We start from the raw sequence: 23,761 nt of genomic DNA on the forward strand, positions 1-23,761 counted from the left end.
ACTCCCGAAGGAGCAGATGGAAGAAGGCCACCCATGTGGGCTTATCATGCCAGACTCCCTGAATCAGCAGATGAGCTGAGAAAACAGCACAGCTCTGAGACCTTTACCCTGAAGCCTATGATAGGTATCGCTGTTACCATGACTCCAACTTCCTGCCACTCAGCTTTGTCCTTTCAGTGGGCAATGTTCTAGGGCACTGCCTTCCCTCCCCTCATCTCCCAAGGAGGCCTCACTTAAGAACCAAGTCATCAGATCTTAGCCCCTGGAATTCTGGACATTAACATTCTGCCAGCCCCTAAAATACGCTCAGAAGCAGGTTGAGGCTGAGGGCCCTCTGTGCCAGTCATCATTCTTAGGAAATTAAGATTCCTGTAAGTGAGAGGGATGAGTCATTCTTTCCTAGGGATGACTGTTTGAGAGAGCCTTGGACTGGCTCTGTCCTGACAGCATTTTAGGAAGATGGTAGCAGAAATGGCAGCGGAGTACTTTTTGAATCTCTCCCATAAACAAAGACCAACTAGGAGAAAGACCAAAAATCCAAAATGTGCAGTATCTGTAACAAACCTAGGGTGTCAAGATACCTCCCACAGACTGCTAAAAATGTGTGGGGAATAAGCTTAGGAATTCCCTGAGCTTGCACCTATGGGTTAACAAAGTCACAGGAAGAAAGCATCCAAGATTAGGTAAACAGGGCAAAAGTGCCCCCAGTATAGAACAAAGGCATAGAGGAATAGGAAGCCACAGGATGAAAGCATCCAACATTAGGCAATCAGGGCGGAAGTGCCCCAAAATAGTGCAATAGCAGAAAGCTGTTTTCACAGGAGGGAAGGACCAGAATAGGTAAACAAGTAAACAAGGTTATAGACCTCAGCAGGGCGAAGTTGCCTGGAGCGGAGCTAATTAGCAAAAGAAAGGAGCCTTGTTGACCCTGAGGTAGCCTGCTCTGTCTTATCCCCCAGGCAAGCCAAGATAAACAGACACATTGCCTTGTGCCTGCCATAAACAACCATCTGCCCGGCTCTGGGATTTTGTTTTGTATTGACCCAAACCCTAACACCGCATATCCTCAAAAACCCCTTTTCTCTCACACATATGAATTAATGTTCACGGTTTCATTGTCTCTTTGTGCACGTCCATCACGTTCGTAAGCCTTCTGATCCTAATAAAAACGGAGCAAGGATCTTTACTTGGGGCTCTTGTCTCCTCCCCAACATTAGCCTCTCTCACATTTTAATTCTGCATCCTCTCTCTTGCTGAACAAGAGAGAACTCCAGACCCAGAGTCTACGACAAATAGGAGGTAGGCGTGAACCTTGGATGCTTCAAGATCTACATAGTATCAGCATCTGCACAGAAGGATGCAGAAGCAAGCAAGAGGGCATTTGAGGGATCTGTGAACAAGAGAATCCCAAAACCGTCTACAGGTCTTGGCTGGAAAGTATGCTCCAACTTGACAACAGCAGCTGAAACAGGGAGGGACCTGATAGATCGTCTCCTAAGCCTTTCATCCATGCTGTATAGTAAGCACATAATAGGTGCTTATTTAGTATACAGAGAATGAATAAAGGTCAAATGACATTCTCAGCTATTCCTTTCCAATATTTGTGGGTGGGGAGCAGGAAAAGACAAATCCCTATTTTGAGCCATGTGGCTAAATTTCTTTATGCTTCCAAGGTGTACAAAATACTGGAATCAGGCAGGGAGGCTGAGGCAGTCCTCTTCTTGAGCTTGTGAAAAAGAATCACTCCTCTCCAGCACACTCATGATCACCCTTGCATATACACAAACACTCACTTTAGCTTGGGAAGAAGCAAGTTTAGCTTGCTGAGAGGCAAGGAGAAGGTGATCTGCAGCTATACCAGAAGCTTCTGACACCAATTGGCTCCCATCATACCAGAGTCTTTTTATTGAGGATCTTAGGATGATGGGGGTCTCAGCCTAGGGTGGCCGAGGGAGGTCCAGTTCGTGCCAAATCTGTGTTCAGAAAGTAGGTGCAGAGCTGCCCTTTGCCTTTGACCTTGATGATACCCCGGCTGTAGCAGGTGTAGCCTAAGGACTGCAGCACCCGGGCCGTCTCTTCAGTCACCTGGGATTGAAAGGGTGTGAGTCAGAAGTGTGGGGGAGGCCCTATCCTTATCCCCCCACCCCATGCCTCCAATGCAGCCTCCTCACCTGGATCTTGCCCAGGACTCCTGTACTCTCCATGCGGCTGGCCACATTCACTGTGTTGCCCCAGATGTCATACTGCGGCTTCTGGGCCCCGATCACTCCAGCCACTACAGGTCCGTGGTTCAACCCTGACAAGAGGTATGGTAGAGAGGAGCCCTGGGTGGGTGGATTTGAGGAGGGAGAGGGGAAAAGGACACTCCAGGAATTAGGGTGAAGGGCCTGGAGGCCTTAGAGGAAAGGGCCTGGAGGGGTGTGGCTTAGGGAAGGGGTGGCTGAGCCTCAGAGCTCCTGGCCCAGCAGCTTCATGCTCCATCCCCAGGGATGAGGCTGGAGGGGGTCCAGGGTGAGCTGGGGAGTAGCTAACAAAGAGCCCAAGGGAGCCAGAGCTTGGGAAGGTGAGGAGGAGGTTCCAGACTGCCCTAGCGAGGGAGGGTCCTCACCCACACGCAAGCGGAAGTTGTTGAAAGAGTGCTTATTGATGACGTCCAGCTTTGATCCAAGAGCCACCGCAAACTCCACCATGGTGCCAAGGTGGCTGCAGCTGCGCTCAGCGTCCTAGCAACAGGGCCGGCCCACCAGGATGGGTCAATGAGGACCCCCCAGTAAGAGCCCAGACGAAGGTTGGTAGGTAAAGAAGGGATTCTGTACCTGCTGTGCGTCCTGTCCGGAGGTGGCATTTAAGCCTGTAGCTGCCATGTAGGTGCTACCGATGGTTTTGATCTTCTCCACCCCGCTAAACTTGGGCTTTGAGAGCAGCTGTATAGAGAGGAAGCTGTGTCCCCAGTCTTTCTTGCTCTCTCCTGCCTCCCTCTCAGAGGCCCAGCCCCAGGCCTTTGGAGACTAAAGGACCAGGTTGTGAGGACAGGGATGGTGGCAGGAGGGAGAGTGGATAGTGAGCAGAGTTTCCAGAGAGCTAGGGGATTGGAGGAGGAGTGGCAGGGCCGGGGAGAGGGGGATGGACCCCTGGCTGGAGACTAAATTGGCAGGAGGGACTGGTGGGAGATTCTAGCATCCAGGACAAAGGGTCCAGGGGAAGCTTGGAGTTGTCACCTCATCAAAATCAGCAATTATCTCATTGAGCAGCCGCAGACACTCTAGACCCTCGTGGTTTATGTTGGACTCCGAGTAAAACTCCTTGAAGTCTGGAACTGAGGCGAACAGGACACAGACACACTCATAGGACTGGTGGTAGAGGTCCTGGAGGGTGGGATGCTGGGTTGAGGGAGCAAGTCATGGTCTTCCCCCTTCTGAGCCTGCATGGACCCTCCTCCCTGTGTCCATACTCCTACCCCTCTATTTAAGAAGGATCGGAAAGGAGGGAGAGGGGTAGGGCCAGGTTACCCCAGGGATGTGTGACTCGGGAGTCAAAGACTGGGTCTCATTACGATTCCAGGAGAGACAGGGGTTTGGAGTCAGGATCACCTCATAGCCACGTGAAGGGAGTCTCTTCAAGAGCTGGGATCCTGTCAGCGGGAATCATCTTTCTATCATATCTCATTGCCGAAAGGTGTTAAGTCAACTAAGTCAGCTTACAAAGATAGCTACAACTTGGAAGATAAAGTAATAGGGAAAAGGGGCCAAAAGGAAAATAAAGGTAAGATAAGGTAAGAAAAGGTAAGAAAATAAAGGTAAGATTTGAAGTTGGTTCACAAAATGGGTGCCATAAAGTCCCTGTGAGTCCTAGATTCTGGCTCTGAGCTTTCTAGTAGCCAATGTGAAGCTAGAAACAGGAGCAGTGACAAGATTCCCAGTGTCTGTAAGAGAAGGAGGCAGGAGATGTAGACCTACTGCTGATCTTGAGAGCAGAGAGCAAGCGGTGGGGGCAGGAAGCTGTGAAGTAGCCCCTGGCCTGTTTCTTTTAACATTCCTCAAGATGGACCAAGAGCATTTCCACAGCAGACACGGTGAAGTAGTGGTGGCAAAAATAAAATGGTGCAACTATGTGGGTGACCTTCTGATGGTCTATGGCAAGATGTTTAAGGATATAGATCAGCATCTTCCAATGGGAAACCCTGTGGTGATGGAAAGTTCTACATATGGGATGCCCAATACGGCATCTACTAGCCATAGGCAGCTGTTAGATCCTTGAAATGTGGCCAGTGAGACAGAGGAATTGAATTTTCCATTTTAATTCATTTAAATTTAAAGGGCCACACATGGCTAATGGCTACCATCCCGGATAGTGCAGGTCCAGAGAGATGGATGGACTGTGTCCTCCACACAACTCCCATCAACACTTGAAGAAGCTTCTGGAAGGCGTGGAGTGGTCATGAGTTGGAGAGGACGCTCCTTCTAAGTAAGAACTTGGAACACAGAGGCTCTGTGCTCAGCAGACAAAGACTAAGAGCTTATGAAAATGTCAGGCACCTATGTGACAGGGACAGAGACTTGGGTGACCACTTAACTACTGTGGGGGAGTCCAAAGAGGATGGGCCAAGGGCCAAGGTTTTCATCCAAAATTGGTCCCTGTGGCATCTGAGGCTGAGGAGTCAGGGGTGGGGAGTCACCTCGTTGCGCCGGTTCTGGCCAATGAACTGGGGGGCCACATGCGCAGGGAGCACATTCTCCAACAGCAGCCGAGTCAGGTTCTCCATGGTCTCTGTCTCCTCCTGCTCCTGCCGCAGCTTCTTCTTCCACAGGAAGTCCAGCCGGCAGTAATACTCATTCTGGCAGGGTCAGCAGGGGCCCAAGGGGAGACACAGTGCACGGGAAACCTCAGCTCCTGTGTGCTCCCCCTTCCCCCCATTCCTTGATGCTTAAACCACACCCCCTCCCCCCAGTCTAGAGAGAAGCCTCAAGGTGCAACTATCCCTGGGGAGGCTACCTTGAAAATAGATTCAAACTAGGGTAGACAGAATTGGCAGCAGATTCTTTCTTACAGGTGGGTTTTCCTAGGTTGGGGTGGGAGGGATGAGGGAGGGAGAATTTGAAGGCACCTCCCTTGGGGGGGGGAGGTAAAGGAGAAAGAAACGGAGCAGGAAGGTTCACTTAGAAGCTTCCAATGGGCACACTATTTCGGCTCAACCCTGAAGGCATAAGATTTGAGGGAAAGAGTGAGAGAGAGACCAAGTCACAAATATGGGGACCCCCGCCTCACCTTTCAAAGGGAGGCCTGGAGGGCTGAGATGGGTGACTTACCTGCCGAGCCAGGACCAGGAGGGTGAAGAAGAAGATGAAGAAGGAGATAGCTCCCATCAGTTTGGGCTCCTTCAGCACCCCTGGCCTGAGGAGGCCACGGATCAGGATTGCCCCTGCCCTGCACCTTCCCGATGGCCTCCTCCCTACCCTCAGTGCCCATGTAGCCCACAGCCACCCTCCCCCTTTGCCCTGTGGGTGGATGGTTCAGGTCAGGGAGGTAAGGACAGCTCTGCTCCGCTCCCAGGGGGCCTGAGCACCTCTGTCCAGTGGCCGTGCACACCTGGAGTCCGAGGGATCCGGATAGAGGCGGGCGATGAGGCAGTCGGACAGCCAGGCGTGGGAGTGCAGGAAGAGGGAGCAGGAGGCCCCCAGCCATAGCAGGAGCAGCAGCAACTTCAGCTCGAAGCTCATGTGCAAAAAGAGGGAGCAGGACAGGAACCCCAGCACGCAGCAGTGCATAGAGTACTATGGGGCCAAGTAGGGTGGTCAAGAGGCGGGGCATATCCCACAGGTAGGGGTGGGAGAATATCCCGGGGCTCCTGGCCTGCCCCTCCCCGGGCCCACGACCTATCTGGGGAGTAGGCGGTGTCATACACACAAACACACACCAAGTGTAATTTACGTCTGTCCCAATCCACAGGATGGAACGTTCAACCAAGGAGGTGGGGGAGGGGCCAAGGAAGGCTCTGGAGAGAGAGTTTCAGGGCTGTGAGGAATACTCACGGGGACGCTGATGAGAGGCAGGGACCCAGGGAGCTCCCAGGAGATGTTGAAAGCCACGGAGGACACATTGAGAGCCCCAAAAGGGCAGTTTGATGCTGCCGGTAAGAAGAACTGCAGAAGGAAGTGAAGAGCTGAGGTGGGCAGGCAGCTCCCTGGGCACGATGGTGGCTTGTGCTGGGGTTCAGCTGACTTAGGGATGGGTCAGAGCCAGACCCCTCCAAAGAGGGGGATTATGGTATTCCTGGCTGGTGAGGGAGGCTTAGCGCAGGGGTCCTCGCTGGGGGGTCAGGGATGGGAGGAGCAGGTGTCCTGAGCACGAGTCTGCCACGGATCCACTGTGTGATCTCTTGCCAGCCACTTAGCCTCTCTGGGCCTCAGCTTCCTCTTCTGTTACTTGGCTGGCGGCGGGGGGGGGGGGGGGGGGGGTTTCCAAAAGGTGTCTTTCAGGGATAGAATTCTAGGAATGACTATAAATTCTGAAAACTGAGGGGCGCCTGGGTGGCTCAGTCAGTTAAGTGTCTGACTTCAGCTCAGGTAATGATCTCGCGGTTCGTGGGATCGAGTCCTGCGTCAGGCTCTGAGCTGTCAGCACAGCTCGGATTCTGCCTCCCTTTCTCGCTCTCTGCCCCTCCCCCACCCATACTCTGTCTCTCAAAAATAATAAACGTTCAAAATAATCAAAACAAAACAAATTCTGAAAACTCAGCCAAACTCAGCTACAAGATCATAATGAGCGAGCTAAACAGTGAAGATCTGCCTCCACAGAATAGATATGCTCAGGTGGCAGATTAATTTTTTTCTTTTATACTTGTCCAACATTGCCAGAATGTTGGCCTTACTCCGGCTGTCCTCCCAAATCCCAGGGGTCCCCTTTCAGCTTCTGACAGCTCGAACAGGCCCTGATCGGGTACATAGGGCCCCCCACTGCCCTCACCAGGCTGGGAATGGCCATCACAAAAACCAGGAGGATGGTAGCTGTGCCCAGGGCAACTCGCAGTCCGGGCCGTGTGGCCACCAAGCCAGACAGTGCCGGCAGCCAGTGCAGCATCTTGGGGCCTTTCAAGACACACCTCTGCAGAAGGAGCACAGGAATCTTAGCCGTGGGGCTGGGACACCCAGGTCACAGTGAGGGCCCAGCTCACCACCTCCACCCCCCAGCCCACCTCACCGTCAGGTGCTCTGAGAAGCAGACGAAGAGGAGGAGGAGGAAGAGGAGGAAGGTGATGCTATAGGTGATGGCCAGAGCTGGGGGCCTAAAGGGAGATAAGAGTGAGGCCTTGAAAGTCAGAATCGGCTCTGTGTGCTGGGAGGTTGCTGTGCCACCCAGTTGGGAGATGTGGGGAGGAGGAGTCCTGGGGATCTGAACTGGCTACCAGTGGGGACTGGGCTGATGAAAGGCATTGCCTGCTGAAGCTCTGGGAAAGTTGAGGGGTCTAGGGCAGTGGTGGGGTAGGGCAGGAACTATAAGGTGGGGACAATACTGGAAGGGGGCAGGAGGCTCACAAAGGGGTCAAGGCCACATCAGGCCAGTCTCTGGGCCTTCAGGCCAAAGCTCTTCTTCTACCTGGCTGAGTTCTGGACAAGTCCCTGCAGCCCCTCCTAGCCATGGACTAAAAACAAGGACCTACTTTCTAAGCTCATTTCCTGTGAGATTTGGGCTTCTCATTGAAAATAGAACCTGCTTCATTGAAAAGTTTTTGAATTGAGAGACAGGCTTGTGAAAGTGCTTGGGTTATGTAGAAAGCCCACGAGATGTACGATAGTAAAATGAGGGCTATGATTATCACTGTTTCCCCAGAACACATGTTTCCTCTGTGGGTCAGTGTCCGAAACTAAGGGAAAGTCGGTAAAGAAGAAAATGTGGGTCAAGGATCAAAAAGTCTATACATGGGAATCAGGGCCCCTCTTGCCTGGGGCTCTCACCTGTTTGTCACCAGCATCTGGATGATGAAATTGGAAAGGAAAACCAGGAAGGTGCAGGCTGCATAGTATTTGAAGGCGGGGAGGGCAGAGAGTCGGTACTGGAAGGGAAGGGGGGGTCAGTGTGGAGACAGGGGCCACTAGGGCTGCCCATCATCTCGGAGGTGTCAATTCCAGGCAAGAACAGGTGTCTCAGCCTCCCCACCCACCCTCCAGTTCAGTCTCAGGTAGCCCCTACTGGTTCTCCAAGGAACTGCCCTCCTCCCTCCCATCCCCACCTAGAAAATCAATCTATAGGGTGACAGCCATTTGGAGAGAGGTACAAGCTCCTCAGCCCAGGATCACAAACTGAGCAGACCTTGGAGGTGAGGTGGGACCACAGGGCTTGCCCCCTTCCCAAGGCCAAGGCACTAAGGTTGGAAAATTCTCTAACCTTGTGTCACCCCCCACCCACCCCAGCCCACCTCTTTCTCCAGTTCCTTCTTTCTGAAGTACAGTGTCAGTGGGTTGAAGTCCTTTGACTGCCTCCACTGTCTGGTAGGAGGTGGGGGGCCATGAGCCCCGGAGAGGAAAGGGCAGGGCAGGGTGGGTGGAGGGGTGGTCAGGTGCATGTTTCCCTGGAGTAGATTAGGGAAGCCCCCCCACTTCCCTCTGGGTCATTAGGGGAGCACATCCCTCCTGTACCACAGAAGCCCAGCTCCCAACCCCTCCCAGTCCTCTTCTGTTCTCCATACTTCTGAGAGTTGAGCTGTTCGATGACCTGGAAGAACTTGGCATCCCCAGTGTCCAGGTCATCATCTAGCCCCCGGGGGGTACGGCTCCTGCAGAGTGACAGCCCAGCCTGTCACCACAGAAGGCCCTCAACATATCTGGGTGAAGCAGGTACAGCCCCCCCACCCCCAGGAAGGATGGGGGCAGGTCACCCCAGGGACTCCTCACCGGTCCAGGCTCCACTGGGGGCTGAAGGAAGCCAGGGCCTTCTCCTGTTGGGAGAACACAGCAAAGAGGGGGATGAGGCGATGCTGAGCATCCCTGAAGCCTCTCTGCAGTGAGGGGTTCCATATCTACACATGTCCTTGGCCTTGAGCATTTGGCATGAGTGTTTTCCCTGCCTCTGATGACTTCCTCTCTCCATCAAATCCCATCTGCCCTTAAGGGAAGGATCAAACCACATTTATTCTTTAAATTTCTTGTGGACTTGGGGCGCCTGGGTGGCTCAGTCATTTAAGAGTCTGACTTCAGCTCAGGTCATGATCTCACAGTTTGTGGATTCGAGCCCCGCATCGGGCTCTGTGCTGTCAGTGTGGAGTCTGCTTTGGATTCTCCGTCCCCCTCTCTCTCTGCCCCTCCCTGCCTGCACTTCTCTCTGTCTCTCTCAAAATAAATAAATAAATAAACTTTAAAAAACAGTTTCTTCTGGACTCTTTAGACACCCAGGGTCTTTATACTTTTATTTCCTCAGTCTCTACCCCCTGTGAGGTAACCCTGTATTTTCTGTAAGCTTGAGTGGCTGTCATCTTCCCTAAGGACTGAACAAATCCCAAAAGTCCTTGGTTTAAACTGAAGTGACAGTGAGAAAGTTCTGACTCGCTTGTGGTCAGGCTGAGCTGGGAAGTGGTGGGGGCAGAAGACAAAAAGTCTAGAAGAAAGGGAAAGGGAAAGGAAGAGAGACAAACCTGGTCACAGTCATTCTTTCCTGCACCAAAACCAATGCGCACCGTGAGCAAACATATGAAAATAAGCAGGCAAGTAAAGCAGGTGAGAAAAGCCCCAAAGAAGAGAATGAAGCCAACGGCCACTGCCCAGGGCCAGGAGTCTGTGACTGTTCTTTTCTGCTCCCCTGGCTCATGTGGAGGAAGCAGGGTCACAGGGGGCCACATCATCCCCCCAAATCAAAACCTGGTGTATGGGGGGGGGGAGGGAGATTAAGGGGTGTGTTCTAGGTATGAGCCCATCTATGCATCCAGGACTGAGCCTAACGTTCTTCAAACTACCTACCTGCCTCTCCACCTTGCTCAATGACTGTTTTTTGAAAACAGGGAAAACAATTTATTCATTTCTGTCTTCTCTAGAACTAGCCTAGTGTCTGCCACATTGTAGGTGCTTTAAAAGTGTAGAAGGAACAGGGTGCCTGGGTGGCTCAGTCAGTTGAACGACCGACTTCAGCTCAGGTCATGATCTTGTGGTTCGTGGGTTCTACCCACGTGGGGGTGGATGGATGGATGGATGGATGGATGTTATATACTAGCACCAACACTGCCCCACCACCCCAAGGTTCCCCATTGTTTAAATGTAAGCTGATGTGATTCTCAGGATTTCTAACATTTGACTGAGGGCCTGGTACTTCACGGGCTTGGAAGTGAATTTCTGGGCTGGTGAGGTCCTGCCTTGGGAGCTACCCTCGAACCAGGAGTTCCTACTTCTTCACCCTGACACTTCTTAGCCTGCACACGAGTGGGGTTTCAGGGAGGTCTGGCATGGGTTCTAGGGGGCCTCTCACCATGGGAATCGCACTTGCACCTAACATTGTCTCACAATTCCTGGGCTCCCAGCAAAGCCCACCCTCTACTCTGCCTCCATGCTGGAGACTCTATCCTGCAATAGTCAGCAGAGTCTTGGATTCTTTCTTCTTCTCCCTCCTGTCCGCTTAACCCTTCTGATGTCTCCCCTACCCCGTGTTAAGGATTGGAATTAGGTACTCTCCTAAACCACTGCTGCCAATGTCCCCCCCCATACCACAGTGTTTCACGGATCTCTGGCCTGTTTTCCTGCGGGGTGGGTGGGGAGGGGAGATGAAACACAGAAAGGGTGCTCTGAAGTCATCCCATATATCCAACTGGGTCTGGCAGAGAAGATTCAGAGAGAAAGATCTGCAGAAAGGTAGCTGGGAAAGTTTGGAGAAGATCAGATAAAGTGGAGAAGAGCAGGCTGAGGACCCTAATCTTGGGGCAAGCCTTTGGGGACACAGCCTCAGTAACTGTATGCGTGGGTGTTCTGGCTGCTTGTCACCAAGCATCAACACGAAGAGCCAGCTGGTGGGAGAGATCCAGGCTCCTCCACCAGCTAGTGGGTCATGATTACCGGAAGGTGCTATGCACAAGGTCAGCCAACCAAGCCCTGGTTACCTCTCTTCCCTCCCTCCTCAATCCCTGCCTGCTCAGAGTGACTTCTTCCAAGACCACATGCGATTTTCACTGTCACCTCATTTAATCCTTGTATAAACGCTGAGAGTAGGGGCAACAACTGATTTGCCCCCACCTTCCCAATTCTAGTGGGGATTAAAAAAGAGAGTGTGCAGTTTCAGGAAGGGAATTCAACAGAGACATTTCCTGGTGGGACTGGGTGTGAGCGGTGGATTCAGAGCCAAGAGGAAGTATGGTCTATACCTTTGGGGTACTGAGGGAAGGCTTCCTGAGTGGAGTTTGGGGAACAGTGAACATGGTGCCTATAGGATTTTGCATCTCAAGTGAGCTCAGAGGGCAGCGACCTTTGCCCTTTCTCTGGAAAGAAGGGTAAGGAAAAGCCTGAACCAGTGACTGGGGCAACCAGACAGTTCAGGACCTTAGGATGTCATCAAGTGACTCAATGGATGGGTGGGGGGAGGTTGGGAGAGGCAGTGGGGTGGGGTTATGTAAGTGCTAGGGCTCGCAGTGGAGTGCACTTACCGGGAGAGGGGTAGAGGTGGACACAGGGCTCTCTAGGTGGCTCAGATGGGCAAAAGGCTTGGCGGCGCCCCAGGACTCCAGGTAGCGGGTCATCAGCAGCGACGGACGCATCTTGGGGCCCTCGAGAGAGGAGAGCAACCCTCCTGCAGTGCCCTTCTCATCCTCCTCCTCAGCCTGGGGCATAGGAGGGCTGAAAGTCAATTTCACAAATGCTTTCCACATTCTCCCCACACCTCTTGGAAGGTTGTGTCACCTCCCCCTTGACGCACACACTGGGACCCAGGAATTCAGTCTCTGGTGTAGGAAAAGAGATCAGGCCTGTTGGCTGTGGGTGGTTAGGATGGGCCAGCCCATGGGGTCCAGGCTGGGCTTTTACCCGGGGATCGATGACTAGGTAGGTAGGCTCCCCTAGCTCCCGAAGGTATGGGTCCCGGTGTTCCATGGCTGCATCCTCCACAGCATAAGCCCCTGCCAGCAGGGCCAGGGTAGCCCCTGTAATATGCACTCGTCTGGAAGGAGGGGGCAGTGGGAGTCAGGACGGAGGGCTTGCAAACCTCTCCTTTCTTTCAAGGAGCCTTCCTGGAGGTCTGACTTTAAGCAAGGCCCTGTGCTACCAGAGGTGTCTCCCGACCCCACTCCCTGCACGCCAGGATCTCCCTAAGCCCCACGTGGGATTGTGCTCATTTTAGGAAACTATGAACAGGATGACAGCATGTGGGAGGCCCGGTTGGTTTCCTCCTGTGGCCTCCTGCAGCCCCACATCTCACCCTGGCACGCCACCCGCCTCCATGTGGTTGGCCAGTGTGACATCATGGGACCAGACATCATACTGCCACTTCTGCAGCCCAATGACTCCGCAGAGCACACTGCCCGAATGCACGCCCACACGCATGTTGATGTCCACGCCAGTGGCTGCCCGGAGCTTCCTGAGCAGGATATGTAGGGGACAATTTGAATGCTGCCTTCATCCCTACCCATGCCACACCCCTCCCTCCCTCTAAGAGGACTTCCACTACCCTGTCTGCTCCTCCCCAATATCCATCCCTTGTTACCCCTCCTGCCCGTCCACCTGAGCTGACCTGATGGCCCGGCACATGTCCAGCCCCATGCGCACGCAGTTGATGGCGTGGTCTGGCAGGGAGAGCGGTAGCCCAGAGACACAGTAGTAACAGTCTCCCAGGATCTTGATCCGCATGCATTCATGCTCCTGGGAGTGTGTGTGTGTGTGTGCAGGGGAAGGGGGGCACCTGGTTAGAGGCCAGAGGTACGAGGGAGCTGGGAGGAGTGGGAACAAATGTGGTATTCCTGAAGAACCTCTGAGGCCGGAAGTCTCTGGGTCAGATCTAGGGACTCTCTCAACTTGCTATGGGACTGGCTGAGGTCTGTGGCTCTCCCCCAGCTCTGGCATGTGGAGGGTGTATTCAGATTTAAGCATATGAAAGTAGCCTCAAGACAGAGGTTTTCTGGGTGACACCCAAGATTAGGTTTGTTGGGGGCATCCCTGGGGGTCTGAACAGGTGGCTGGACTGGGCTGAGGTTACACAGGGCAGACATTTCCCTTGGAAGGGCTCCCTAAGGTTAGAACATCTGAACATCCCCCTAGATTTGGCTGTGGTGTCCAGAGACACCTACATCGGGGCTCTGAACATATCTGGGGGTGTTGTGGTTGGGACATTTGTGGAGTTGTTGACAAGTCTCTTCCAGGTTAGAGGTGTGTGGTGAGCAGCTCCAGAGCTGGGGTTGTTTGAGAGGGTTTCCTACTTCCATTGGAATATCTTCCATTGGAATACATGGGCTCTGAAGTGGGACTGGGATCTGAGGAGGCAGGTGTTTCCCTTGGAAGGGGCTCTCCAGGGTGGGGCACTTGAAGATCCCTGGGTGGGGAGGGAGGCCCCCTCTGACCTTGGCGATCTGGTCGAACTTGCCAAAGAGCTCGTTGAGCATGAGCACCAACTCCTTAGGAGAGCACTCACTGGCCAGCCGGGTGAAGCCCACGATGTCAGCATACAGCACACTGGGCAGGGCAGACTGTGTCAGTGGGGCCAGGATCTCAGCCCACAGCCCCCTTCCCTGGGGCCATCCTTTCTCATACCTGACTCCCTGGTGCCTCTTGACATAGAGGCTGTGGAAGTTGTTGGTGCTTTCTGGCCATGACCCCTGTCCAGCCTGCAGTCGTGCCATGATCTCTGCCTTCATCTCTCGGGCCAAGTAGGCAGGAAGGATGGACAAGAGAAGGTGTTCCTGGAGGAGGTCACAATGAACACCAACCCTCCTGCAACCTACAGCCAGAAGTCCCAGCCTCCCAACGAACTAGGAACCCAGCACTTCCCCAGTCCCACTAGGTGTTCCCCAAAGTACTCCCCCAAGATCCTTCCCATCACATAGAGCTGGGGCTCCAACATCCCACCCTGCACTAATCACCTTTGGGGACTGAACTCCCAGAACCAATGCCAGAATTAAGAGTTCTTTGTTTACTATCATAAAAGTGCTTTCATAGGCTTCAGTTTGTTTGAGACTTAACACAACTTTCCAAGGTGGGCGGTAGCCACATTTTACAAAGGAGGAAAGAGAAGGGTAAGTGATCTGCCGAAAGTCATTCGCCTTGCAAAGGCTGAATGATACAAACAACCCCTTTTCACACCACAGTCTGGCCCAGCCTCCCAGGCCCAGCGAACCTGGTGCTTCTTCTCGGTGTCCAGCCGCCGGCGCGAGTGCAGGGAGCTAAGTGCCTCGCGGAACGTGGCGCGCAGCGCGCGCTCCATCAGCGTCTTGTGATACGCTCCAGCCACGTTCCCGCACAGGAACAACACCGCGTTCGCTGCCAGCTGTGGGTGAGGGTCAGCCTCAGAGGATGCTGGCCATGGGTGGCGGTGGGGGTGATTAAGTGCATACCTGGAGTTGGTCTCCAAGATGCTTGAGGAGGACTCCACAGTTAGAGACCCAAGAATTTCCAGGCAATCTGTGCTACACTGTGGGGTCCGTAGGGGGCGCTTCTCCTCCCCCAATACCCCTGCTCTAGACTTGGCTGTGCACCAACATGGCCTCTTAGGTCTAGAAATCGTTCACTTATGTTTCCTCTGCCTGGAATACTACTCCAGTATTTACCCCCCGCCGGCGCCCCCCGCCCCTCGCAGCGCAAAACCACTCAATCTCCGACTTTTACATTCTCTGTGAAGGTTCTATCATCCGCATCTGTCCCCACTACTCTGGTCCCCAGGTGAGCTCACTTGCCCATGGACCCAGAGGCCTCTTCTGGTTTCTGCAGGCATCGGGCTGCCCTGGTGTACCAGCCCTATGAGCGCACTGTGTGGGTGTGTATGTCTTTGTCCTCTGTGCTTAGCGGGCGCCTCACCCTGGAGTCCCAGCTCAGCAAGAAGTTGGTGGACGCTCAGAGGAACTAACGGCGCGCGCGCGCGCCGCAGCGGGGCCGCCCCCTCCCCCCGCTGCGCAGCAGGTACTATGGGTGTGCTCACCTGTGGCAGCAGCGCCGGCTTTGAGTCAGGCTGAGGCCCAAGGTACAGCCCAAGGACCAGCAAGTGGGAGAGCGATGAGGCAAGGCCCGCAGCAGCGGCATCCCGCATGCCCAAGGGCAACATGGCGTACACGGTGAAGATGACAAAGAGGAAAAAGGACACCTGGGGGCGGAAGGGCACAGGAAGCTGCTGGCTTCGGCCAGCCCAGCAGCTGGGCTGCTCCCTCCTCTTGGCCTGGCTGTCCTGCTGCCCCTTGCTCCACCTGCCGCTCCTCTTACCTGGTCCCAGGCGCTCACCAGGCCCCCAGTGAACAGGAAGCCGTGGCCTAGCCCGAGTAGCGCTGCCCATACGAGGCCCGACAGGGGACGTGTCCAGCGCTGCAGTCGTTGCTCCCGGGACGCCAGGCCCAGGAGCAGCGAGAAGCCACCCAGCGCGCACAGCACAGTGGTCAGGAAGCCTGGGTCTGAAGCTAGCTCCTGCGAGGAGAGGGTGCTTGCAGCAAGACTGGAGTGTGGAGTATGGGGGAGCGCCTCCAAGCTGAAGAAGAACAGGCAGCCCCCCCCCCCCAGGCCACTTCTGAAATGTGTCTCAAACTCAAGTAGCAAAAGGAAGACAGGGCACCTCGACTTGCCATTTGTAGTAGGTTGAACCATAGGAAGTCACCAATAATCTGTTTTTAATCTACAGAGCCTGGGGTCTCATAGGGTTCAACCTAATATCTCACTTGCATGCTGCAGGGGTGGTTGAGCCTTAGGCCATCTATCCAGAGTCCCTGGCTCAGAACCCATACTGCCCATTTGTGAATCCATGACCTTTCTGAACTTCAGCTTTCTAGTCTGTCAAATAGGAATTCCAGCACCAGCCAGGGGTCCTGAAGCAACCAAAGAATCCTACCTTACAGAAGGCACTTAGGAATGAACCAGTTTGCTCAGGAGATTCCCTGCCCTGGGGACAAGTCTGGGAGTTGATCCCCATCCACCCACCCAAGAAGTGCTCCAGCAGCAGGGGGCACCTGGAACCTCCCTCCTGTCAGGCTAGGGGGGAGCACTACACTTTTGCCACCCACCTCTGGGTGTAGGCCTCCCACCGCTGTCCCTGCCCTGTGTTCCCACCTCTTCCTGGACTTCGAGGACCAGCAAGAATTGGTCTGTTTATTGGCTTTCCCAACTTGCCTCCAAAAAGTGAAAAGAAAACTTGGAGCAGGATATTTCCAGAAATGGAATTGAATTGAAGACCCCCTTTCTCAAAAAATAAATAAATAAATAAAAAAGATAAAGAAAGAAAGAAAAAGAAAAAGAAAAAGAAAAAGAAAAAAAAAAGAAACTAGAAACTGGAAATGGGTTTATTTTGGGACTAAATGTGAGCGGGAGGGAGGGTGCCTTCTGGGAGACTATGGGTACAACTGCCCCACAACCCCTATGAAAGAAAGAAAACCAGGAAACGGATTCCCACAGGGCCCAGTGTAATTTCCCCTCTGGAAAATTGGAAAATCCGGTGTTGCATTTACTCTAGAACCAGTAGATCACAGAAGCTCAGAAGGCCTGTCAGTACCCTGAGAGAAATTAGAAGCACCCCCAGGGCTCAGCCTTCTCCCAGCAGCCCAGCGAATGTGGCCCCAGAGGTGGAGTGACTTGTCCAGGGTCACTACATTTCCTAGTAAGGCTTTCCTGGGTTCCAGCAAAGAAGGCATATGGAAAAGCAGGCCCCTCCCGAGCCCTAACTCCGAAAACGCCCCCCTAGGCAGTGACCCTCCCACCACCCTCCGGAAGGCGCCCCTCACCAGAGCCGCCCCCCTCCCCGCTCACCCGGCCGCTGGCGGAGGCGACAGCCAGCAGCGCCAGGAGCGCGCAGAGCACGATCACCAGCAGCAGTAGCAGCAGCGGGTACTGCTGGCTCAGGCTGTAGTAGGTTTCGTAGAAGAGGTCTTCGCTGGGGGGCGGCCGGGGGCTGAAGAGGCGGGCCATGGTCTTCCCTGCCCCCCGCCTCGTCGCCCGGGTGGAGGGCGGGCCCCGGGGCTGGGGAGGGCCAGGGGCCGCGTTACCGCCTGCGGCCCCAGCCGGCCCCAACTGTGCCCCTCTCACTGGGTCCAAGCCACTTCCATCCCGTTTCCCCAACCTCGCGGCAATCCCACCTTCCAGGCACTCCCTGTGGCCTCTCAGCCTTTTCCCAGTTGGCGGTGAGGGGACTGCCCCATCCCTCGCTCCTCCTCCCTCGAACCCAGACTGCCTGAGGTGCCCTAGCAAAAGCCTCAAGGCCGGGTGGGACGGGATTTGCGGTTGAAGCAAAGGAGCCTCGGGTTCCCCCTTTCCCCAAACTCACTGCCCGCGATGCTGCCGCAGCTGAATGGGTTACGCCCGAGGAGGGAGCTCGGGCAGCTGGTCGCGGAGTCCCGATCCCCGAGAAGCTAGTGGCTCAGAGCCCCGGGCGGCAGGCGCTTCCCTCCCGGCGCCTGGGGACCCCTCCCACTTCCCCCGATGGGACTGCCCGGCCCCTTCCCGTGCAGAGTCGAGTCGGACTCCGCAGGCCTCCTCCCTCCCTCATTGTCTCCCCTAACACCGTCACCTTCCCCCTTCTGCCGTCTCAAGAAGGGAATGCAGACCGTGGGAGATGCGAAGGGGTGGCGTAGGCCGGGCTGAAGAGCAAGTGTGGAAATCGGAGTGGAACCCTTGGACGTGGGGAGAATGCAGGACAGCTGGAGTGAAAGCCGGCAAGAATGTAAGGAAGAATGTGGGGGCGAATGGGGGGTAGGATTCACGTCAGGATGGAAGGGTGTTCCCATTCTCCTCTCCTCCTGCCTGTATGAGCTGCTGTGGTGGAGTCTGAACTGTCCATGCTCCCATGGAGTCCAGCTCCATGGGAGGAGGCACGTCTGTGTGTAGCTTTGTGGAGTCGTGGCTTTCTACTCCTGACACCAGCTGGGAGTCAAAGGGCTCGGAAGCAAGGAGCAGGTGAGTGTAGGTGGTGAGTAATTGTGGTGGAGGCAAATAAGTAGGGTGGCTGACCTCCAAGAGGCTGGGGGTTTCTTGCAGGGCAAGAGATGTGCCTGGGTCTGCGGATGCCCGTAGAGAGCCCTCTTCCCAAGACCCCACTGCGGAGTCTCCAAAGCCCAGAAGAAAAGTAGGCAGGGAGACTATCACCAGAATTTTGGTTTAGGGTGGGCGCTTGCCTGATGTAGAGGAAGTGCTCCACCCAGAGATTAGAGCAGCCCCAGGAGCCAGGCGACCGGGATTCCTTCCTGCCACCAGCTGGGCCCTGACCTTGTGTGCCATGACACTGCCCACCCCCAGCCCTGAGCATCCCGCTTCTGGCCTCTGCTAGACAGCAGTGCCTTGGGTTCCCTCTCTGTCAACTCCCGGATCTCCCAGCCACATTTCAGCTGCCAGGGCCTGGCCTAAGCATTAGCCTCCCAAGTATGACGCTTTGGTTAAAAATCCATCATGCGTGGGGGTGCCTGGCTGGTTCAGTTGGTTAAGCTTCTGATTCTTGATTGCTGCTCAGGTCATGACCTTGTGAGATGGAGCACCCCCCTCAGCGCGGACAGCACAGAGCCTGCTTGGGATTCTCTCTCTCCTTCTGTCTCTGCCCCTCCCCTCCTCATGTGTTCTCTCTCTTAAAATAAATAAACTTAAAAAAAATTCACCACGTTTATTGACTCTTCTTTGCACAAAGTCAGTTTGGCTGCAGGCCAGATGGCCCTTAAAGAAAGTCTCAGTTAATTGCTTCAAGTCCAAGAGGTAGCTCAGAACCTGCTTTGTACTGGCCCTGCAGCCCACTCCAGGGCAGTTCCTCCTTGTATAATCAAGTAGTTGTTGTCTCCCACCTGTACCGCATGGCTGTCACTTATGATAACAGATGGCGGCCCTTTAAGAGAAATTTGCAGGGTTAGTGGAAGGGTTAAGTAGTGAGGACCTCAAAATTAGGAGGAGCAGCAGGGTGGAGGGGCAGCGGCACCTTGTGTCCATCCTGGGGAATTGCAAGTATGGGGTCTCTAGGCTGGCCTGTGGCTGGGTCAAGGCATGCCTTGGCCTTCCCCTTCCTGCTGCCCCTTCAGAACCCATTTGCAGAAGTTCAAAAGGAGTGGCAACTAATGTCTGAGACCCTGATATTTGGGTCTTTTCTTCCAGGAGCCCCTCTGGACCAGTATAGCAACAACGGAAGATAGGGGTTCACAGAGCTGGTGCTGGGGAAAGTCAGGAAGCTCAGGGCAAATCCAGGCTTTGCTGTGTAACCTCAGTGGGATCTAGTCCCAGTGGGTGTCAGTTTCTTCATTTTATGAAACGAGAAGTTTGGGGTAGTTGGCCACTAGCCCTTTCTCTCCCCTGCTACCCAAGGTACCCTGGATCTATATATGGTCTTGAGGAAGAAGCCAGGGGAAGAATTAAGCAGGAGAAAGGAAGGAGTGGGGAGTGGGTACCTGGTATTGGATTTAGCCCTGGTGCCCTGGTTGGCCGGTTGGTGCCATGTCTCTTAGCCCCCTGCGAACAACACAGCTCTCTTAGGCTCCCTGTCCTGGGGCCTATTCCCCTGCTGCATCCCCTTCAGCCCCAAATTTTCCCTGGCGAGGGGGACAGGATTCACAGGATTCCTAGTGCATCCTCTAGTTCTGCCAGGGTCTCACCTGATTCCCTTTGGGCCCAGGACCTGGGGTCCAAGCCAACTTGGGGCTGGGGGTATGATTTCTGAAAGGTGAGGTCTCTGGAGTTTGGGGAGATGGGGCTGTTGAGGCTGAAGGTAACCCTGCTCTCCAGGAAGGCTGAACCTTGTCTCCCTGTGTCCTGATCCTCTCAGGAAGATTTGTACATTTCTTAGGAACACAGCCGGGGGCCTCCTTCAGATTTAGTTTGTTCAACATTTCAGAGGCTATAGAATCATGGCTTCCTGTGGTTCCCCTAGGCTCATCCGTTTCTGTCCCTCCTGGGCCTGGCTTGGGGGCAGACAACATCCTGTTGCTACCCCTGTGCTCAGACAGGAACTTCTTCACCTGCAAGGATAAAAGGAGCGTTCTGGGCATGGAAGTGGGAGAGCCAGTGTAAACCCAAGGAAAGAATCTCTTGGTCCATAATCCATTACCTGGGAACTCAGTGGTGAGGTGGGGAGAGTGGGGCCAAAGATTAAGGCATGCATAAAGAACAGTGGTCAGTGGGGAGTCATTGGGTGGCCAAGAGAGCCATGTTGTGCCATCCTTGCTCCGCTCTGGGGTTGGGGATGGCATTGGACACTCACCATGGAGACTGCGGCATCCATCTCCTTGTTTACCAGATTGAGGGTTTCCTCGGTATTTGGTCGGCATTCTGGAAACAAGCAGAGTGGGGTGGCAGTTGAGCCAAACCTTCCCAGGGAGAAGCCCCCTGCTGACAGATCCAGGCCTACCCTGGCTGACAGCTAAATGGCCAGTTCACCTTGGAAGGAGGGCCTGTCCTTGGGCTCATGGCTCCAGCAGTGCTGCATTAACCTCTTCAGTCCTTCCAAACCAGGAGTCTCTGGGCCGGGCTGAGGCAGCTTGGTCAATGGGGGCCGGATCTGCCTCTCACACACTGCTTCCTGTACTGCTGATTTCTGGGCCACTACTGGAGTGGGGGTGGAGGATGTGAAGAAAAGACATTCAGGGTATAAAGGGCCACTTGCTCCACCATGGGAAGGGGAAAGGAGTGTAGTCCAAGGCAAGGTGAGGAGAAAGTCAGGCAGTCTGAGCAGGTAAGCTGGAAGAAGAGGGTTTGGAGGCTTGCAGGAGGAGGGCACCTGGAGTTAAGGATCCCAGTGTGTGCCTAGAGTCTTACTCTCAGCTTCTCTTCCAGCTAGCACTGCCCACATTAGGATCCCGAAGCTGCAGGAGACACAAAGCTGAGACCTGAGCAAACTGCTGGCAAGACTACTTTCCCATATACCGGCCCCTAGAAGGGTCCAGAGAGGTATAGAAATTTGGAATGTGTGTTTAGAGTGGGTACCTTACCTGTAGACATCGCTAGCCATGGAGGCTCTCCGGTTTACATCAGCCAACAGTTCTGGGGCCAAGTAGGCTAGGGCTAACTCCTCAGATCTTGCCAGTGACGTTGAGCCTCCTTGAAATGTGAATAGGCCAAAATCTGCCAGCTGGAAAGGGAGGGAGGAAGGGAAGGTTGGGGATGGACAGGTAAGGCAACTTTCAGAATTCCCTCTCCCACCACAAGGTGCAGGTCCAGCTTTGTAAAGGGGGTTTTGAGGGTTAGGGGAATGGGAGGACCAGTAGGGCCCTTGGGTTGGAGGTCTGGGTACCCTCTCATGGGGCTGGGTCAAAGTCTGAGTCTCCTCAGCTAGGTCAGCCATGAGGTTTTTGAGGGACTGGTGGGTGGGCCTGTGGAACTGACCGTGTTGGTCAGGGTCTCAAACACATGGTATGGTAGGGGCCATGGCTCCTGGGTGGGCGTTGACACCTGTGTCCCAAGGGAAATGCTGAGAGTATGCAGCAGACAGAGCTGAAGCAGTTTCTGTGTCTAGTGGGTGGGGCTAGAACAGTTCTGGGACAGGACTGTGTCCAGAGGCTGGGCTGTGCTATGGGTGGGCTGACCTTGGCGTGCAGGTCTGAGTCCAGCAGGACGTTGGAGGGCTTGAGGTTCCGGTGCAGAAGCACTGGATTCTGGCTATGCAGGTAACACATCCCCAGCACCAACTGCTGCAGCAGGCGACAGAGGAACGGCCAGGGCCGAGGACAGTGGGGCTGCAGCAGCCCCACCAGTGAACCGTTTTCCATGAACTGAGTCACCAGAGCCGGCCCACGCACATGTTCCCATTCTAGCTTCCCGGTGACCCCCAGCAGGTGCAGTACATGCTGGCCCCGCAGACTTGCCATGGCCTTCACCTCCCTGGATATCGTCTCCCTACATTCCAGGAAAGAGTTGGAGTGGGGTTCTGCTCTTGGAAGATCCCTATTTTACCCAATTAGGCCCACAGCACAGCGGCCCCTCCTTCTGGGCCAGACCCCAGGAAGCCCCAGCCCCGCTGCTCAGGTCACTCACCTGTTCATGATCTTGACTGCCACATCTAAATCCCACGTCCTGTGTCGCGCCCAGAACACCGCCCCGAACCCACCTTCACCAATGAACTTCAGGTTCTCCAACTCCTCAAGAGGAACCAGGGAGGCTGGGGTACCGCTGGGCCTGAAAGAGGGGGCCTGGTCTTCCAGACCGCACCCCCTCCCCTGCCCCGTGACACCGGTGACTCTGCACGTTCACTTCAAATCCCAGCTCCCACCCCTGCCCACCCCCAGGGTCCCACTGTGCTCCGGCCTCAGTAAGGGGCTCAATGGCATTCCCGGAGCTAGTCTGCGGAGGGGAGGGGAGGGGAGGGGAGGGGAGGGGAGGGCTGCGTGGCTGCGTGTGTCAGGCTGCATATCCGTATCCGTATCCTGCTCTCCACTGACCATAACTTGACGCCAACATCAGACATCAGGCTGGAAGGTGCGAGTCCACACGGATGGAGTGACTTCTGGGAGTGGGGGGGGGGGGGGGGGGGGTGTTTGTAGCAGAGAGAGACAGGGGGTCGCGAGAGGGGTCACTGCAAGGATTCCACTTCCCGGTTTGCTCCTCCTCTACCCGGAGTGACTAAACCACTTCCTTCATTCGCTGGTACATCTAGGGTCCCGCCCCAGGGGCGCGTGTCTAGGGTGCCGCCCCAAGGAGGCAGGGAGGCAGAACCGAAAGTTAGTCTTTTTCCTTCCTATCTCATATTTCCTGAGCACCTGCGGCGTGTCACAACCAGGTTAGGTGTCACTGAGAACTTAGGGTGCCACACAAGTAATCCTCATCTTTCAGGGACCCACAATCCACTCCTGCAGCCTGTGTCTCTCCCTTCTCCCACAGGATTTCCATCTCCACCACCTACCAGGCCTGCTGTAGGGAGGGGATGAGGCTGAGGAGGATTTTATGGTCCAAGCATTTAGCCCTCCCCCAAATGCCCTACGATCACCGCTAACAATTCTGTAAAGCTCGAATGTGCCAGGTATGTATTAGCTTATTTAATTCTCACATCCACCCTAGGGGGATTGGTACTACTTTTATTACTTCTTTGTGGATGAGGAAACAGGCACAGGTAGCTTAAATACCTTGCCCAAGCCAGTATGGAGCTGACTTAGGCCTAGCTCAGAACCATCAGGTTTGACGGACTGACTGAACCATCAGTCTGTACCTCTTAACTGGTTGTGAATGTGGCTAAAGGTGTGAAGCATCTAATAGCGTAGTGAAGGGTCCCTGTCTGTTTTTCTGCCCAGTCCCTGACAGCTGCTCTTGCTGAGGCAAGCCCTTGGCATTGGTAGTGATTTGACTCTCAGGGCGTGGTGGTCAGCTAGATGAATTGGCCCAGCCAAGGGCAACTGACATTGTGGCGGACATTGGAGGGGAAACACATCCTTGCCCTCTCCCCGCCACACCAATACCTCCACACAAATTCCCTGGTTAACACATGTGCCCAGCAAGCATGTATTCTGGACGAAGGCCTTTGGAAATGCAGGAATTTGTGGAGCCTTAAGGATTTAGGGTAGACAAAAGGTGTCTATGAAGACATACCCACTCCTTACTCTCCACTCTTAAGCTGGATACCGAAGGCCTCACCGTGGCTGGAGGCTGTGGAAACTATATGTGGCCAGTCCTAGCACTCAGTCCTTTATGGGGAGACCTGACTCTCACTGGAAGGTGCTCACCTT

General features: G+C 54.5%; 2 protein-coding genes across 11 annotated transcripts; both read right to left on the reverse strand.

The window, feature by feature from the left end:
- Window positions 1-1,645: 1,645 nt before the first annotated feature.
- Window positions 1,646-17,530, reverse strand: ADCY4 (adenylate cyclase 4). Of its 10 annotated transcripts, XM_040476779.1 has the most exons (26): window positions 17,407-17,530; window positions 16,893-17,102; window positions 15,366-15,563; window positions 15,088-15,249; window positions 14,290-14,439; window positions 13,707-13,855; window positions 13,517-13,628; window positions 12,694-12,821; window positions 12,382-12,540; window positions 11,991-12,123; window positions 11,615-11,788; window positions 8,889-8,932; window positions 8,684-8,770; window positions 8,414-8,483; window positions 7,953-8,050; window positions 7,198-7,282; window positions 6,964-7,101; window positions 6,030-6,140; window positions 5,587-5,771; window positions 5,307-5,391; window positions 4,676-4,834; window positions 3,219-3,365; window positions 2,817-2,924; window positions 2,609-2,723; window positions 2,172-2,296; window positions 1,878-2,085 (listed from the first exon to the last, which is right to left on the reverse strand). In XM_040476779.1, exons 2-26 carry the CDS (start codon window positions 17,049-17,051, stop codon window positions 1,933-1,935), a joined length of 3,234 nt encoding a protein of 1,077 aa, XP_040332713.1. In that variant the 5' UTR covers window positions 17,052-17,102; window positions 17,407-17,530; the 3' UTR covers window positions 1,878-1,932. The 10 variants fall into 10 exon arrangements, 9 of the variants coding, with proteins under 9 accessions (XP_040332714.1, XP_040332712.1, XP_040332715.1 ...); XM_040476783.1 differs by lacking the exon at window positions 15,366-15,563; XM_040476780.1 differs by lacking the exons at window positions 16,893-17,102; window positions 17,407-17,530 and having other exon boundaries at window positions 1,646-2,085; window positions 11,615-11,734; window positions 15,366-16,355.
- Window positions 17,531-18,826: 1,296 nt separating this feature from the next.
- Window positions 18,827-22,664, reverse strand: RIPK3 (receptor interacting serine/threonine kinase 3). The gene is made up of 10 exons (XM_040476474.1): window positions 22,484-22,664; window positions 22,080-22,220; window positions 21,632-21,941; window positions 21,038-21,177; window positions 20,865-20,911; window positions 20,487-20,654; window positions 20,311-20,378; window positions 19,706-20,068; window positions 19,502-19,562; window positions 18,827-18,948 (listed from the first exon to the last, which is right to left on the reverse strand). Exons 1-10 carry the CDS (start codon window positions 22,507-22,509, stop codon window positions 18,827-18,829), a joined length of 1,446 nt encoding a protein of 481 aa, XP_040332408.1. The 5' UTR covers window positions 22,510-22,664.
- Window positions 22,665-23,761: the final 1,097 nt, after the last annotated feature.

The sequence above is a fragment of the Herpailurus yagouaroundi genome, unplaced genomic scaffold (assembly GCF_014898765.1).
Source record: "Herpailurus yagouaroundi ecotype Mexico unplaced genomic scaffold, PumYag 141, whole genome shotgun sequence".
Classification (NCBI taxonomy): domain Eukaryota; kingdom Metazoa; phylum Chordata; class Mammalia; order Carnivora; family Felidae; genus Herpailurus; species Herpailurus yagouaroundi.